The sequence below is a fragment of the Trichosurus vulpecula genome, chromosome 2 (assembly GCF_011100635.1).
Source record: "Trichosurus vulpecula isolate mTriVul1 chromosome 2, mTriVul1.pri, whole genome shotgun sequence".
NCBI classification, from domain to species: domain Eukaryota; kingdom Metazoa; phylum Chordata; class Mammalia; order Diprotodontia; family Phalangeridae; genus Trichosurus; species Trichosurus vulpecula.
Window position 1 is genome coordinate 31,852,224 of NC_050574.1, and position 17,024 is coordinate 31,869,247.

Genomic DNA, 17,024 nt, shown 5'->3' on the forward strand with positions numbered 1-17,024 from the left:
CTAGAATGGATTAAGGTTGGAACTGCGCCCTGGGGAGTTATAGCCAACTATAGATGATCCCACCCACATCTAGTATCAGGAAGCAGCTGGTGCTACCCAAGATGTTCACTTTAGCGGCATGACTGCCCTCCATGATGATTTTGGAATTTTGGGTGAAGAGGAGGCACTTGATTTAATAAGAAACAGATTCTGCTGGCCCAACATGGCAGCAGATGGTAGTCAGTATGGGACTTGTCTCTGATATATCCAGTGGAAAGGGCTACCAACCTCAGAGATCATGAGGGCCAACAAGCCTCTGGAGCTTTTGTTCATTGACTCTCTGTCTCTGTAAAGAAAGGACTAACATGAATCACATTCTAGTTGTGGCTGACCATCTTTTTTTTTTAGCATGTTTTTTTCACTTACTTTATTCTTTTTTTCTTTTTTAAATTTATTTTTAGTTTTCTACATTCATTTCCACAAGATTTTGAGTTACGAATTTTCTCCCCATCTCTACCCTCCCCCCTCCACACCAAGATGTCATGTATTCTGATTGCACCTTTCCCCAGTCTGCCCTCCCTTCTCTCACCCCACTTCACCCTCTCCCCATCCCTTTCCCCATTACTTTCTTGTAGGACAAGATAGATTTCTATACCCCATAGCCTGTATATCTTATTTCTCAGTTGCATGTAAAAACAACTTTTTTAAGCATTTGTTTTTAGAACTTTGAGTTCCAAATTCTCTCCCTTCTTCCCTCCCCACCCACCCTTCTTGAGAAGGCAAGCAATTCAATATAGGTTATATATGTATCGTTATGCAAAATACTTCCATAACAGTCATGTTGTGAAAGACTAATTATATTTCCCTACATCCTATCCTGACCCCCTTTATTCAATTTTCTCCTTTGACCCTGTCCCTTTTCAAAAGTGTTTGCTTTTGACTACCTCCTACCCCAATCTGCCCTCCCTTCTATCATCCCCCCCTTGTCACCTCCCCCCCTACTTTCCTGTAGGGTAAGAAAACCAATTGAGTGTGTATGTTATTCCCTCCTTAAGCCAAATCTGATGAGAGCAAGATTCACTCATTCCCTTTCACCTACCCCCTCTTCCCTTCCATTATAACAGCTTTTTCTTGCCACTTTTATGTGAGATAATTTACCTCATTCTATATCTCCCTTTCTCCTTCTCCCTAGATATTCCTCTCTCATGCCTTAATTTTATTTTTTAGATATTGTCCCTTCATATTCAACTCACTCTGTGCCCTCTGTCTATATATATGTATATTCCCTTCAACTACCCTAATACTGAGAAAGGTTTCATGAGTTACAAATATCATCTTTCCATATGGGAATATAAACAAAACAGTTCCACTTTAGTAAGTCCCTTATGATTTCTCTTTCCTGTTTACCTTTTCACACTTCTCTTGATTCTTGTATTTAAAAGTCAAATTTGCTATTCAGCTCTGGTTTTTTTCATCAAGAATGCTTGAGAGTCCTCTATTTCATTGAAAATCCATATTTTGCCCTGAAGTATTATACTCAGTTTTGTTGAGTAGGTGATTCTTGGTTTTAATCCTAGCTCCTTTGACCTCCACAATATCATATTCCAAGCTCTTCAGTTCCTTAATGTAGAAGCTGCTAAATCTTGTGTTATCCTGATTGTTTCCACAATCCTCAAATTGTTTCTTTCTGGCTGCTTGCAATCCTTGACCTGGGAGCTCTGGAATTTGGCTACAATATTCCTAAAAGTTTTCTTTTGGGGATCTTTTTGAGGAGGTGATCTGTGGATTCTTTCCATTTCTATTTTACCCTCTGGTTCTAGAACATCAGGGCAGTTTTCCTTGATAATTTCCTGAAAGATGATGTCTAGGCTCTTTTTTTTATCATGGCTTTCAGGTAGTCCAAAAAATTTTAAATTATCTCTCCTGGATCTATTCTCCAGGTCATTCATTTTTCCAATGAGATATTTTACATTGTCTTCAATTTTTTCATTCCTTTGGTTCTGTTTTATAATTTCTTGATTTCTCATAAAGTCACTAGCTTTCACTTGCTCCATTCTAATTTTTAAGACAGTTTTTTCTTCAGTGGTCTTTTGGACCTCCTTTTCTGTTTAGCTAATTCTGCCTTTTAAGGCATTCTTCTCCTCATTGGCTTTTTGGAGCTCTTTGCCATTTGGGTTAGTCTATTTTTTAAGGTGTTATTTTCTTCAGTATTTTTTGGGGTGTCCTTTAGCAAGTCATTGACTCGTTTTTCATGATTTTCTTGAATCACTCTCATTTCTCTTCCCAATTTTTCCTCTACTTCTCTTACTTGATTTTCCAAATCCTTTTTGAGCTCTTCCATGGCCTGAAACCAATTCATATTTTACTTGGAGGCTTTTGATGTAGGATCGTTGACTTTGTTGACTTCTTCTGACTGTATGTTTTGATCTTCTTTGTCACCAAAGGACCTTGTATGCTGACTGCTCATTTCCCCAGCCAATTACTTGACTTTTGAGCTCTTTGTCAGGGTATGACTGCTTCCAGAGTGGAGAGTGCTTTGTCCCAAGCTTCAGGGGTTTTGCAATGCTGTTTTCAGAGCTACTTCTGTTCTGCAGTGATATGATACTCCTCTCCTGGCCTGTGCTCTGGTCTGTGAGTGCAAGCACTCCTTTCTGCCATGTAAACTACCAGGAGGGCTCCCTCTCCACAGTTACAACAAGCTCTGCCACACCAGTACTCCTCCTCTCCCAAGGACTGCCAACCAGGACTGTGACCTAGATCCAAGCAGGGCAAAGCGATAGACGCTGCCTTAGCACCAGCAAAGAGATCCCTGCACTCCTCCTCTGATCAGCTGCCTAATTCCCCCCACTGTCTGTGGGTCTGGAGCTCCAGAAGCAGCACCCACAGCTGCATCTGCAGCCACCTCTGCCACCACGGAGCTGGGGCCAGACCACACACTTCTCTCACCCAGGTCCAACAGTTTTCCCACTGACCTGCTCCATTGTCTTTGGTGTTTGTGGGTTGAGAAGCCTGGAAACTGCCACAGCTCGGTGATTCAGGGCCCTGAGGCCTGCTATACCCAGTCTACTCTGGCCTGGTCTCTTCTAGAGCAGCCCAAGCTGAGTTGCACTGTGTTCCCAACACGGTGAGATAGACCCTTCCCAGCGATCATCCAGGCTGTCTTGGTCTGGAGACTTATTTCACTCTGTCATTTCACGGGTTCTGTACCTCTAGAATTTGTTTAGAGTCATTTTTTACAGGTGTTTGGAGAGATTTGTGGGAGAACTCAAGCAATTACCTGTTTTTAAGCTGCCATCTTGGCTCTGCCCCCGGTGGCTGACTAACTTGCCCAGTATATGCAGTCCTCCATAAGAACAAGGAAATAAGAAAGTCTTTATATTTTCTAAGGTGCTGTGGGAAAGGTATTTCTCTATATATTATTTCACTGCCAGGGTTCTCTGACTGAGGTAGAAGCTTTGAAAGCAAGCGACTCAAGGAGATGTTGACTTGGAGGATGGGAGGCTGATTGTGCTGTTCTCCTCTAAGAAAGAGGGGTATTGAAGAACTATAATTATATCCCTCCACCTCCCTGAAAGTTGTTAGCCTAGAGAAATGATTTTTTTAGGTTCAAGCCTCTTTCCTGGTTGCTGTTGCTTAAAGGGGAAGAGGTACCCCAAGCTTACATCTGCAAACTAGACTCCTTGTTAAATATTGGTTACACAAAGACTGTCACAAGTAGTGAATTGAAAGTAAATCCATTTATCCAAGCAAATAACAAACAGGAATCAGAGATGTTAGAAGACATAGGATGAATTTACTCTGCTACTGGGAGTGAGATTATCTCAGCTGTAACCAAGAGAGAGAAGCCTTAATCTCACCCAAAGGGAAATTCCCTAAAGCCTCTAAGGAGGCCAGCTGAAAATCAAGGACATGTCTGCTTTTCCCTACATAGTTGCTTCCAAAGTCTTTTCTATTTCTGTGGATCTCTCCCCTAAAGAAAGCTTAGAACCATATTTGTCCTTTCTCAGATCAAGAAAGAAAAAGAACATCTCCCCTCTCCAAAGCTCTTAGAACAATTTTCCCCATTACACAGGCATGCCTCACTGAGTCATCATTCTCTCTACTAGTGAGGAGAGTCTTATGTAAATGCTCCAGGCTTAAAGCTGGCATTACAAGTATTTTTATACAGAGAAGTCTCATTGTTAGTAACCACCTTGACTATAAAGCAAGCAGTGGAATCAGTGGTCAAAGGGAATTTTGACCAGAATTCTAGGCATTTTCACAGGCTCTTTGCCTTACCTGCAATTATCTTCCTCCTCATCTCTATCTCCTGGCTTCCCTAGCTTCCATAGGGTCTCATCTACAATTCTACCTTCTACAAGAAGCCTTTCCCAATCCCTGCTCCTTTTTCTCTAAGTTAATTTCCCATTTATCCTGTATAGATTTTATTGCATGTAATAGTTTGCCTGTTGCCTACCCCATTAGACTGTGAGCTGCTTGATAGCAGGGACTGTCTTTTGTCTTTCTTTGGATCCTCAGTGCTTAACATAGCGCCTGGCACATAGTAGGAAGGCACTTAAAAATGCTTCTTGACTTGACTTTTGGGGGGCATTAGTCCCTTCTCTCTCTACAATCTGTTTTTTGTAGATGACTCCCAAATCTACATACCTTATGCTCACTCTTCTCTACTGAGTTTCATTATATCACCAGCTGCTTACAAGATATCTTCTCCTGGATATCTTATAGGCATCACAGAATCAATCTGGTCAAAATGGCAATCATTATCTTCCCCTTGAAATCCAGTCCTCTTCCACACTTCTCTATGTTTTTCAAGATCAACACTATCCTTCCAGTCACTCACATATTTCCTAGCTCTGAGCTAGCCTCAGTTTTCCCCTCTCATGTCCAGTCAATTGCCTAGTCTTCCTGTAGACATAACATTTCTTCCTTTTCTTCACCACCACTGAAGTTCAGTTACTCCTCACCTCTTACCTAGACTAGAAGCCTTCCAATTTATCTCCCTGCCTCTAGCCTCTCCCCTTTCCAGTCCATCCTCTGAACAGCCACCAAACTGAGACTCCTGAACCACAGGTCCAACCATGACACCCCCGGCTTACAATGGCTCTTCTTTGCCTCTAGGTTAAACGTAGACTTCTGTTTGATATTTGAAGCCTTCATAATCAAGCGATGTGACATTAATTATGCTTGCAAAATCATGCAAAACATATTTCCATATGAGGATGGCTGCAAATGTTAGGGAGTTGTCCTTATGTCAAGTAAATCACAAATTGCCTTCCTTGCTGTTCTCCATACACAGTGTTTCATCTACCACCTCTGTTTCTTTGTCTGTCATCACTCAAATTCACCTATTGGAGTCCCCAAGTTACCTTAAAGGTTCACTTCCAATGCCTTAACCTTCAGGAAGCCCCTCTTGACCAACCTCCCCCATAATTTACTTTGCATATGGGGTGTCCCAAAAGTCTTTATGACATTTAAAGCTATTAAAACTATTGTATTTACTAATTGGTTACATGTTTTCCTCCCCCCACTCCCACCCCAGCAGAATGTAAGTTTCTTGAGGTCAGAGACTGTTTTTCTTTTTTTCCTGGATCTCTAATGCCTAGTGCAGTGCTTGGTACATAATGGGTACTTAATAAATGCTTATTGAATTTTAAAGTTCCAAATTGTTTTCCATAGTGGTTGGGTTAATTACAACCCACCACTAGTAAGCCATCTTATTGAATTTTTCAGTCTTTAACTATCTGTACCAGTTTCATGGATGTGAGCTTATGGGTCTTATTTGCATTTCTCTGATTATTAGCAATTTCAATCTGTGATTTTTGATAGCTTGTCTTTCTTCATTTCAGAACCATTTATTCACATCCTTTGATGACTTGTCTATTATGGAATGGCTTTTCATCATCGACTTGTGTCAATTTCCCATAAATTTTGGATGCCTGACTTTTCTCAGAGATATTTTATGCAGAGATTCCTTTTCCCATTCTGTTTTTATTCTTATTCTAACTATATTATTTTATAAAAGTTTATTTTTTTGTAATTAAGTAATCTATTTCATGGTTTATAATATTCTCTATGTCGTGTTAGTTATAAATTCATCTCTAATCCACAGCTGCAAGAGCTCTGGCCTTGCATCCTCCTCTAACTTTTTAATCATCTTTGGCTTCATCTATTTGGAATTCATTGTGCTCTGTGGTATAAGATACTAGTCTAAACCCATTTTTCTCATGACTGTTAGAAAATATTTTCCCCAAAGTTCTTGTTAAGAGTTCTTTACCCAGCAATTTCTGTTCTTGTGTTTATCAAAGTCTAGACAACCATATGCTGCTTTTCTTTCTAAGTCTTGCTTATCTAATCTGAATGATGTAACAGCCAAAATGCTGATGGATTGTGAGAGGCAGGTATAACATCTAGAAACAAGGAGGCGATAACCCTGCTGTACTCTGCTCTGGCTGGACCACCTTGGGAGTGAGTGATAAGCTGGAGACTGTTCAGAGGCCAACCAGGATGGGGACAAACCTATACTTCATGTCATATGTGGTGGTATTGCTTGTCCTTCATTTTCAAAGAGGACCTTGACACCAAGATGATGCCATGACATGCAAGTGAATTGGATTTAAGTGAGGAAGGGCTGTGCAAAGTTACCAGCCTCACTTTCTCCCCTGGAACCATCTGGGTCCAGCGGCAAAATATAGATCAAGACAACTGGATATGGACCTGGATGCAGTGCAGGACCTTGGCCTTTTTAAGCTAAGGTCTTTCTCAGGTCTCAATTTGACTGAGGCAATGCCCATTCAGTGATTAAGGCTAGGTAAGACATGAGGCCGGAAAATGGCCTCTTTACCTAGTCCAAAAAAAAAAATCAATCTGGGTGTGAAAGACCCTCAAGGTTTCTGACCAAAGCAACAACAATTGCTATTTGCATTCACTCTGAGCCAATCAGGGCCCAAACAATGACCAAGTGGGGATTGGCCTGTGGCCTATTGTTGGCCAATCAATGAGAGCCAGAGTGATTTGGGTTTAAGGAGCAATCCTTAAGAAAAAAAAGGTTTCAGTGATCAAAATTTACATTCCTTTGGGTAGAGTACCCATAGGTAATGGTATGATACCCTATGTGGACAGAGGGAAGGAAATGGAAGGGAAGGGAAGAGAGGGAGAGAGGAAGGAAGGAAGGAAAGGAAGGAAGGAAGGAAGGAAGGAAGGAAGGAAGGAAGGAAGGAAGGAAGCAACCAAAGGAAGGAAGCAAAGGAAGGAAGGAAGGAAGGAAGGAAAGGAAGGAAAGGAAGGAAGGGAAGGAAGGAAGGAAAGGAAGGAAGGAAGGAAGGAAGGAAGGAAGGAAGGAAGGAAGGAAGGAAGGAAGGAAGGAAGAGAAGGAAGAGAAAGAAAGAAAAAAGAAAGAAAGAAAAAGAAAAGCTGTGTCGTCCAACTGGCCAGTTCTACTTCAGTCCCCAGTGGGGCAGCTCATATTTGAATACAGTAAAGGACTTGTCAATATTTAGCCTAGAGATGAGGTTACTTAGGGTTGTAAAGGTGGGGCAAAATATGGTAGCTGTCTTCAAGTATTTGAAGGGCCATCATGTGGAAGGCTCAGACTTGTTCTCATTGGACCCTGAAGGTAGAAGGACCAAAAGGTAGACATTGCAAGGAAGCAAATTCACTTGACATTAAAACCTCCTAATAATTGCAGCCATCTTTATATGGAAATGTTTTGCATGATTTCACATGTAAAATTAATATCACATTGCTTGCCTTCTCAATGGATGGAGGAGGAGATTGCAACTATCCAAAAGTAGAATGAACTGCGTTGGGAGCACATTGGATGCCCCTTCCCATCAAGGAAGGTTTTAGATGACAGGTTAATAGATCTGTCGTGAGGGAATTGTGGTTCAGATATGGGTTTGACTAGATAATTCTGAAATTCTTTAACCCCCAAAAAAGAGATATGGTGAACCCATGTCCTTTGTCTGCTCTCTTCGCTGGCAACTGGCAAATCTTGGCTTTGTACTTTGTTAACATATCAAGTCATTGACCTTTTATTCTTTTACAATCTGTTCCTGTTCCTGAAGAGACATCTTGGCATAGATTTATTATTAATACTTTAAAACTTTTGATTAAATTTCAAGGTGCCAAAAGATGAGGTGGAACACAAGCCTGTGGGTGGGACCAAGATGGAACAAGACATCTTGGCGAACACACTGGAGAAACTCAGGAGCGGGATGATCCATAAACAAGTAGTGTCTGGGCGTGAATTTAAGGGCTGCCCCTTCTATAGCAAGCCTGATCTCATTCACTTTAAGGTGGGTTTTCATAAGGGACTGAGGAAACAAAAGCATTTTTAAAAATTTACTTGCTTTGGATCATCCAACATCTTCTATCTTTTGGTCTGGGTCTTTAAAAAAAAAGACTTGTTATTGTTCTCCGATGACTACGAGAAGAAGAAATGATTAAAGCAAGTTAGCTGCCATCTTTATGAGATCTTGCAATATGTCTGATGTTTTTTAAGGAATAAATGCTTTCAGAGGGGTCAAAGATTGACCATAAAGGTCAATTAAAGAAATAGTGCCCCAGAAAAAGTTTAAATCTCTCATAAGAGCCAAAATTGAACTTTCATAGTCTCTTAACAAGATGGCAAGGTGTGGGGTAGGGGGGGAGGGAGCTCACTGACTTGACTTATCTGACAGGAGGCATAAAATTGCTCCCAGGATGCCTGAGAATTTACATTCTAAAAGGGAAGACAGTGCATACTATGCCCCTTAAAGGACAGGGGCTACCATTATTTTGCCCTGTTTCTGAATACTCTGCACTTAGGAGAATGGTGCTTGGCACGTGTCAAAGGCACTTGATTAATGTTTGTTGATGGGTTGATTCTGATATCATTGGGCAAACACATAGTTCCCTCCTGTGATGTGTTATTATTTGACCTGAGCACCTGACATTAGCCAATTGTTAGGAGAGTTTTTGCTTAGAAATTCTGGATTAAGCAGTCCACATACTAAGCTCACATGCAGTTTTTTCATAATAAGTATTTTCATTTGGAGCTGACCTTAAATTAGTTTGGTTGTTTCTCCCTCCCTTCCTTCCTTCCTTCCTTCCTTCCTTCCTTCCTTCCTTCCTTCCTTCCTTCCTCTCTTCCTTCCTTCCTTCCTTCCTTTCTCTCTTTCTTCCTTCCTTCCTTCCTTCCTTTCTCCCTCCCTTCCTTCCTTCCTTTTTCTCTTCCTTCCTTCCTTCCTTCCTTCCTTCATTCCTTCCTTCATTCCTTCCTTTCTCCCTCCCTTCCTTTCTTTTTTCTTCCTTCCTTTTTTTCCTTCCTTTTCTTTTTTTCTTTTTCTTTGTTTTGCTTCCAAGGAAGGAAAAAATCCAACATTCCCTTGAAAATCGTCTAACACACTAACTTTAGGTGCCACCATCTCCAACCACCAAGTTACAAATGAACCCCTTCTCTTCAAACTCTCACCCCTCCATGTTTGACCTTTTCCACTCATTTATCACACAGTAGGGTTACATATACACAAGAATAAACCTTTATAACCCAAATGAGAATGAACACCTTGGGGACCATCTTGTTTCAGCTTTCTCTTCTTGGTGCCCAGTATAAAGCCTTGAGCATAGTCATTGCTTGATAAGTATTTGTTCAACTGAAATTGATAAGGGGGGGGGCGGGGAAGGAGGTGAAAGGAACAAAATTCAGAGCAAATAATAAAGTAAAATTGAATTTTTTTAAAAAAGAAATTGATTCGGTGATCATTTATGCCATAAATGTTGAAAGGCTTGTTATTCCTGTAGTTGAACAGAGATCTCAAGTGTATTAACAATATGAATCTCAAACAAACATGGTTAATGAAAGGAAGATGTCACTTTGTATGTGTCTGAGCTTCTCCAACATCGATTGCTTAATTTCTTCCCTGACAAATCTATGAAACCGATGCCAGCTCTCTTTTGAAGAATATCTTCCTCTTTGATATTTCTAGAACTTTGATGTTGGTAAAACGTATAAAAAAAAGATGACATTAATCAACGCGTCTTACACTATTAACTACTGCAAGCTGGTGGGAGTTGAGGATCATCTCAAGGACTTCATTATTATCCAGTAAGTACACAGAGCTAAGAAGGATCAATTCTGAAAACCTAAATTTGGGGACTTAGCCATATGTCTCAGAGGCATGGGAATTCAGCGGTTTCTGTTTACTAATTCAACTCAAATTCACTAAGTCACCTTAACATACATTAACTCCCACCATTAGGCATTTAATGAACTTTGAATCAAGCCCAGAGGAAATCACAGTGTCCCAAATATGTTTTCTTTTTTTAAAAAACTAAAGTATACAGAGTTTGTTACAAGAATTGGCTGGGGTTTTTGGTTGCTCTTGAGCTCCTCAAAGCAATTGGATCTCCCTTACTCCCATCTGCTATTCTCAGCAAAGGTGGTATCCCTGGAGGAGGACACTGGCAGAAAACTTGGGAAGACACAGTGCCTTTTATCTCCATGGAATGTTGTTGCCCAAGATTGCTGACCTTAGTACCTACTGGTGCCTTACAGGCTCCTTGGACAGTCCCCTTCTACACTATCTTACTAGATTACTTTATACTTACATTGGTGAGCAACCCAGCCTGTCCAACATCACTTTTGTTCCTAGTAATCATAGGAGATTTACATCTGGAAGGCCATTGAATCCAACCCCTTCAGGAAGCTGAGACTCAGAGAGGTTAAGTCATTTGCCCAGAGTCACATAATTAGTAAGTATGTGAGGCAGGATTGGAATTCAGATCTACTGGATCTGCCCAGTGCCCTATCCATTGCACAACCTAGCTAGCAAGGATTTATCCCTAGTCTCTTGCAATAACAACCATGAGTCTTTATATGTTAACACTCACCCCACCCATTCCCAGGATTGTTGTGAGGTCAAATGGGTTAACATACGGAAAGTACTTTACAAACTTTAAAGTGCTATTTAAATACTAACTATGCCGATGATGGTGTTGGTGGTAGTAATGATGATGATGATGATGATGATGATGATGATGGTAGTGATGATGATGGTGGTGATGGTGGTAGTGATGATGATAATAGTGATGGTGGTGGTGCTGGTGGTGGTGGTGGTGATGATGATGATAGTGTTAGTGGTGGTGATGGTGATGGTTTTGGTGGTAGTGGTGGTAATGATGATGGTAATGCTAGTGGTTGTGATTATGGTGGTGGTGGTGGTGGTGGTGGTGGTGGTGGTAGTGATGATGATGATAGTGATGGTGGTGGTGCTGGTGCTGGTGGTGGTGGTGATGATGATGATAGTGTTAGTGGTGGTGATGGTGATGGTTTTGGTGGTAGTGGTGGTAATAATGATGGTGATGCTAGTGGTTGTGATTATGGTGGTGGTGGTGGTGGTGGTGGTAGTGATGATGGTGGTGGTGGTGGTGGTAATGATGATGATGATAGTGATGGTGGTGGTGCTGGTGGTGGCAGTGGTGGTGACGACGATGACGACAATGACAGTGGTGGTGGTGGTGGTAGTGATAATGGTAGTGATTGTGATTAGTGTTGGTGGTGGTGATGGTGATGGTTTTGGTGGTAGTGGTGGTAATAATGATGGTGATGTTAGTGGTTATGATTATGGTGGTGGTGGTGGTAGTGATGATGGTAGTGATTGTGATTGCAGTGTTGGTGGTGGTGATGATCATGGTGGTGGTGATGGTGTTGTGGCGTTGGTAGTGATGATGTAACTTTCAGCTGGCACTGTTGGCTGGCTGATCTGCCACAATGTCTGAAATACTAACATCAGTTACTCCTCTGGCTTAAGACATGAGACTCCCCATTAAAAAATGTAATCTGGGAAGAAGCCATTATCACTTCCTACTACCTTATACCTTAGCATTCATTCAGGCATAGTACATTAGCTCCCCAGATACTGCGGGGGCACAGCTCAAGTCAGTTTAGATATTAGAAGGAAGTAAACTCCCATAGTTCCTTCTTTAGGATCCCTATCACTTCCTTCTTTGTGTTTTTGAACTTTATGGCAGTGTTCTATGTCCTCCCTCCCCCTAACATGACTGTGCTTTCCTTGGGGGTGCACCTACATGGTGGTTCACCTATCTTTGCATTCCTTTTACTAAATATATTACATGCTGCTCAGCAAGTATTTTCCATGGGGGAGCTGGTACTTCTAGGGAGATGCCTGGGCATCATAAAGATCTTGGGTGTCAGAGATGGAAAAGGGCCATGAGAAGAGAAAGGCTCCCAACTGAGGGTAAGAAAGCTGGTGTCATACTTCTGCCTAAAGCCATTCCTGATTAAGGCAACAGATTACTGACAAATCTGAAATAGGACCATTATTGGTGCCAAGATCCAAGCTTAGAATTAAGAGATTAGTTGGGTCCATCCCAAATAGTCAGAGGCCTTTCAGCTGGCTAGTCAGAAGACCCCAGTTTGATGTCAACGAGTTAACATTCTAGGCTGTCCACTCAAATCAGTAAGTCATATCTTCCATTCGCTGGTTTCATTCTTCAAAGATTCCATCTCATAGCTTGGTGCCATCTGCCACTTTGCTAAGCCGAGATGCACTCCGAAATTTTGGCTGCTCCATCCACTAGGAAGCTGTGGTGCTGATCCCCCACCAGCCCCTACCACAGCCTGTTGGAATCTAAACAATTCCATATGGAGCCAGCTACTACCCATTGTCTAAAGCTCCCTCTCTGGCAGCTCCTGGCCTAGTGAATTTCCCTTTACATTCCAAGTCCTATTTTGAGCCTTGTCCTTTGTACTTGAGAATGCTGCTGTTATTCTCCAAGCATATAAATGAGGCTGGAAATGCTAGGACAAGGTCAGTGGGCTTTGTCCTTCCTCTCCAGTCTTCTGAGGAAAAGAGTGTGACTGAATCATTCCTCTGGGCCATCAGGTCCTGATCTCAATATGCCTGTTTTGTACCACTCCCTCCCCCCACCCCAATCAGGATACCAAATTCACCAATTGGAGAGAAATCTCTTGAGAACCCAGTCAAAGCTTGTTGGACCTGAGAGAGTATTGGGGCAGAACTATCTATGCCTAGGTTGGTGGAGAATCACCACCAGCCACCATCAGCAATACTTCAAGGCTATACAAATACCATCCATTTATTAGGAAGTCATGTTTGTCCTTCATTCTCAAAGAGGATCACGACATCAGGAAGGTGATGCCATGACTTGCAAGTGAATTGGATTTAAGTGAGGGAAGGCTGTGCAAAATCACCAACCTCACTTTCTCCTCTGGAGCCATCTGGGTCCAGTGGCAAGATATAGATCAGGACGACTGGAGATGGCCCTGGGTGCAGTGGGAGACCTTGGCCTTTTTAGGTTAAAGTCTTTCCTAGGTCTCAGTTTGATTGAGGCAATACCCATTCAGTGATTAAGGCTAGGGAAGAAATGAGGCAAAGAATGGCCTCTTTTACCTAGTCAAAAAAAAACAATCTGAGTGTGAAAGACCCTCAAGGTTTCTGACCAAAACAGAAACAATTGCTGTTTACATTCACTCTAAGTCCAAACAATGACCCTGTGAGCTTGGGCTGGGACCTTGTGATCTTGTCACCAACAAAGGTCACTATTTTGAATTTGTCAGTAATCTGTTGCCTTAATAAGGGATAACTTTAGGCAGAAGTATGACACCAGCATTATTACCTTCTGTTGGGAGCCTTTCTCCTCTCATGGCCCTTTCCCATTTCTAACATTCAAGATCTTTATGATGCCCAGGTGTCTCCCCTGTAGTAGCAGCTCCCCTGTGGAAAACATTTGTGGAGCAATATATTAGATATTTAGTCAAAGGGATACAGACATAGTTGAGCCATCATGTGGGTGTACCCCCAAGGAGAACACAGTCATGTCAGAGAGAGAGGTGGCATAGAACATTGCCATAAAGTGCAAAAACATGAAGAAGGAGGTGATATTTGTGGTTTGTCCTTCATTCTGAAAGATGATGCCATGACTTGCAAGTGAACTGGATTTAAGTGAGGGAGGTCTGGGCAAAATCACTAGCCTTACTTTCTCCTCCAGAGCCATTTGGGTCCAGTGGCCAGACATAGTTCAGGACAACTGGAGAGGATCCTAAAGAAAGAACTATGGGAGTTCACCCCCTTCCAACACCTAAACTGACTTGAGCTGTGTCCCCTCAGCACCTGGAATGAGGTGTCTCAGTGTCTTAACCAGAGAAGTAATTGATGTTAGCATTTCAGACACTGTGGCAGATCAGCCAGCCAGCAATGGCAGCAGGTTATATTATCATCACCACCACCATAATCACAACCCCATCACCATCATCACCATCACTACTACCACAGCTCCCAAAATACAGGGCTGGAAGTTCCCTAGAAGCAACTCTGCCCCTGCCCAGTCCTGCTTGGGAGGTGTCAGTCCTGATTCCAGGGTAAGAGGCAGGGTGGGCTGCCCTAGTTCAGAGGAATCAGGCCTGATATCAGGGTGAGGACCTCATCAGGCTGCCCTCATGCCCTTCTCTTAGCCCTACCTCCCTTGCAGAGAGTGCAACTCCGATGGGCTGACCACATTGTTTGAATGAAAAACGTACGCTTGCCAAAAAGACTATTTTATGGAGAACTCACGCAGGGCAAGCATTCACATGGTGGTCAGAAGCGATACAAGGACACTCTCAAGGTTTCTCTTAAGAACTTTGGAATTGATTATGTGGCATGGGAGACACTGGCACAGGACCACCCAGCATGGCATGCCCTCATCAGCGAAGGTGCTGTGCTCTACAAGCAAAGCGGAGTTGAAACAGCTCAAAAGAAATGCTAGATGGGCAAATTTAGAGAATCCACCCCAAATGTTCACATGGGCTATTTGTGCCCAACCTGTGGTAGAGCATTCATATTGGTCTGATCAACCACAGCTGGACACCCTGAAACTTGATTCTAGCATAGTGATGTCATTTTGGTCCTCTCTGAGAATGAAGAACAGCAACTAACCAACCCACTTCCCATGGGCTTCTCCATTCAATGCACATGCCCTTTCCTCTGGGACCTTCCCTTCACCCTGCCAAGTGGACAGAAGGCCTGGCCTGATGTTAGGAAGACCCGAGTTCACATGTGACCTTAGACACTTACTGGCTGTGTGACCCTGGGCAAGTCACTTCATCTTGTTTGCCTCAGTTTCCTCACTTGCAAAATGAACTGGAGGAGGAAATGGCAAACCACTCCAGTATCTTTGCCAATAAAACTCCAAATGGAATCACAGTCAGACACAACTGAAAATGACTGAACAACAACAAATTGTATTCAGGACTGACTGCTTCATCTATTTCCTCCCCAAAGCCCCTTTTGGTCCCAGCAGTGAACTTTGGCAACTCGGATACTTCTGGCCCAAAGCTCTAAGAAGGACAAGTTATTTCTTTATCAGTCTAATTAAGCTCTTTGCTATTGTGTTTGCAGCTTTGATCCTCCAGGTCCAATGTCAGCTGGAATTTCATGCGAGGTCCTCATCACTTTTAAGCCGATGGTAAGTGTTTTTCATCCAAGGACCACATGGAAGCAACAGGGTTGGGTTAAGCCTGCTACAGTCACTCCTTGGGTTACCAGAGTTTCATGTCTCGATTTCTGCTGAAAGAAACAAAATCATACTCACTGTCATTGTTAGTGACAGGTGAAGAGGAAGGGAAACCCAGGCAAGGAGACGAGCCTCAGGAGCTCTACCCATGCCTGGTTTAAGGAGAGGGAAGATATTTAAGTTAGCTCTGCATGGTCCTCTGGGTCAGCGTCCCATTATCAAACTGACCCATCTTCTTCCAGGGTTGCAGGTAGGGGAGAACATGAGAATAAACAGTCCACAAAGGCTCTTGAACAGCTTGCTAAGGCTCAGTTGTGATGGTCTGAGTTTGCTAAGCCCATGTCCCTTAGTGGTGCAGCAAGTGATTCTGGGAGACGTCCTTTTGGGGAAGGCAGTCCCAGGCACATGGGGTGGGTGGGTGTATTGGCTCCCTAGCAGGTGCTTTGCTACTCCATAGGAATCCCAGGGTCATAGATCCAGAGTTGGAAGAGGCCTCAGAAGCTTTTGAATCCAACCCTTCCTTTTACAGATGAGGAAACTGAGGCCCAAGGGAAGGAAGGAGGAGAAGGAAGGAAGGAGGAAAGAAGGGAGGGAAGGAAGGAGAAAAAAGGGAGAGAAGGAAGGAAGGGAAAGAGGGAGAGAAGAAGGAAGAAAAGAAAAGTGAAGGAGGAAAGGAGGGAGGGAAAGAGGGAAGGAGAAAGGTTCATAATGGTCATTTTGTTTTGTTCTGTTTTGTTTTTTAAAGATAAATAAAGATCTTGAAGGCAACATAACATTTTTGGCTCAGACAGGTTCATTTTCTATCCCACTGAAATGTACAACAAAGAAATGTGTTGTAAGTAAAAGAATTTACACAATCTACTTTTCCCCCAAGATCTTCTTGGTTGAGAAATAAATGTTCATGGAGTTAAGACAAGCAAATGTCTAGCCCAAGAGCGAAGAGTCTCCAAGGGCCATGTCCAAATCCACCACGCTGTCTGGCCACTGAGCCTCCTCATCTCCTAAACCCAGAGCATATTCCCTGGAGTGGCCCTTTTCCCCACAATCTAATTCTGCCTCTGATTCAGATCTGTTGGAGGCCTTCCCTTGATGGGTGTTTGTGGATTAGATATTGGCCTAAATTCCTAATGGATGAAATTGATTGACCTCCAATCAAACTATGAGGCAGCATGGAGTAGTGGAAGGAAGCCAGGCCTCAGAGTCAGGCAGACCCGGATTCAAGTTCTGCTTCTGCTGTTTCTCAGCTGTCTCATTTAACCTCATGGTGCTCCCAGGCAGCTCTCTAAACACTGAAGTCGAAGAGGGGGTGCCCACCTGCCTTCCTAAAGGGAATTCTTCTCAGGGAGCTCACTGTGCCCTGAAGTCACAGGTTCAGCCCCAGATTTTTTTAAAAATTGATCAAATAATTGAAAAACTGATAAAGTTAAGCACACATTCGTAGACATTCAGGCTATATGAGAAAGGAAAGACTTGAGGATACCTAGGAATTCATGAACGGCCCAAGACTTAATTTCCTGCTGGGATCTGGAGCA

General features: G+C 42.7%; 1 protein-coding gene across 1 annotated transcript in view; it reads left to right on the forward strand.

Annotated features, from left to right (window-relative positions):
- The window catches only part of CFAP74 (cilia and flagella associated protein 74), a 116,913-nt gene that overhangs the window by 27,202 nt on the left and 72,687 nt on the right, over positions 1–17,024 (forward strand). Inside the window, exons 12-15 of the mRNA XM_036746930.1 lie at positions 8,100–8,273; positions 9,945–10,063; positions 15,378–15,444; positions 16,238–16,327. Coding sequence (XP_036602825.1) covers positions 8,100–8,273; positions 9,945–10,063; positions 15,378–15,444; positions 16,238–16,327 — 450 coding nt within the window. The remainder of the gene's footprint in view (positions 1–8,099; positions 8,274–9,944; positions 10,064–15,377; positions 15,445–16,237; positions 16,328–17,024) is intronic.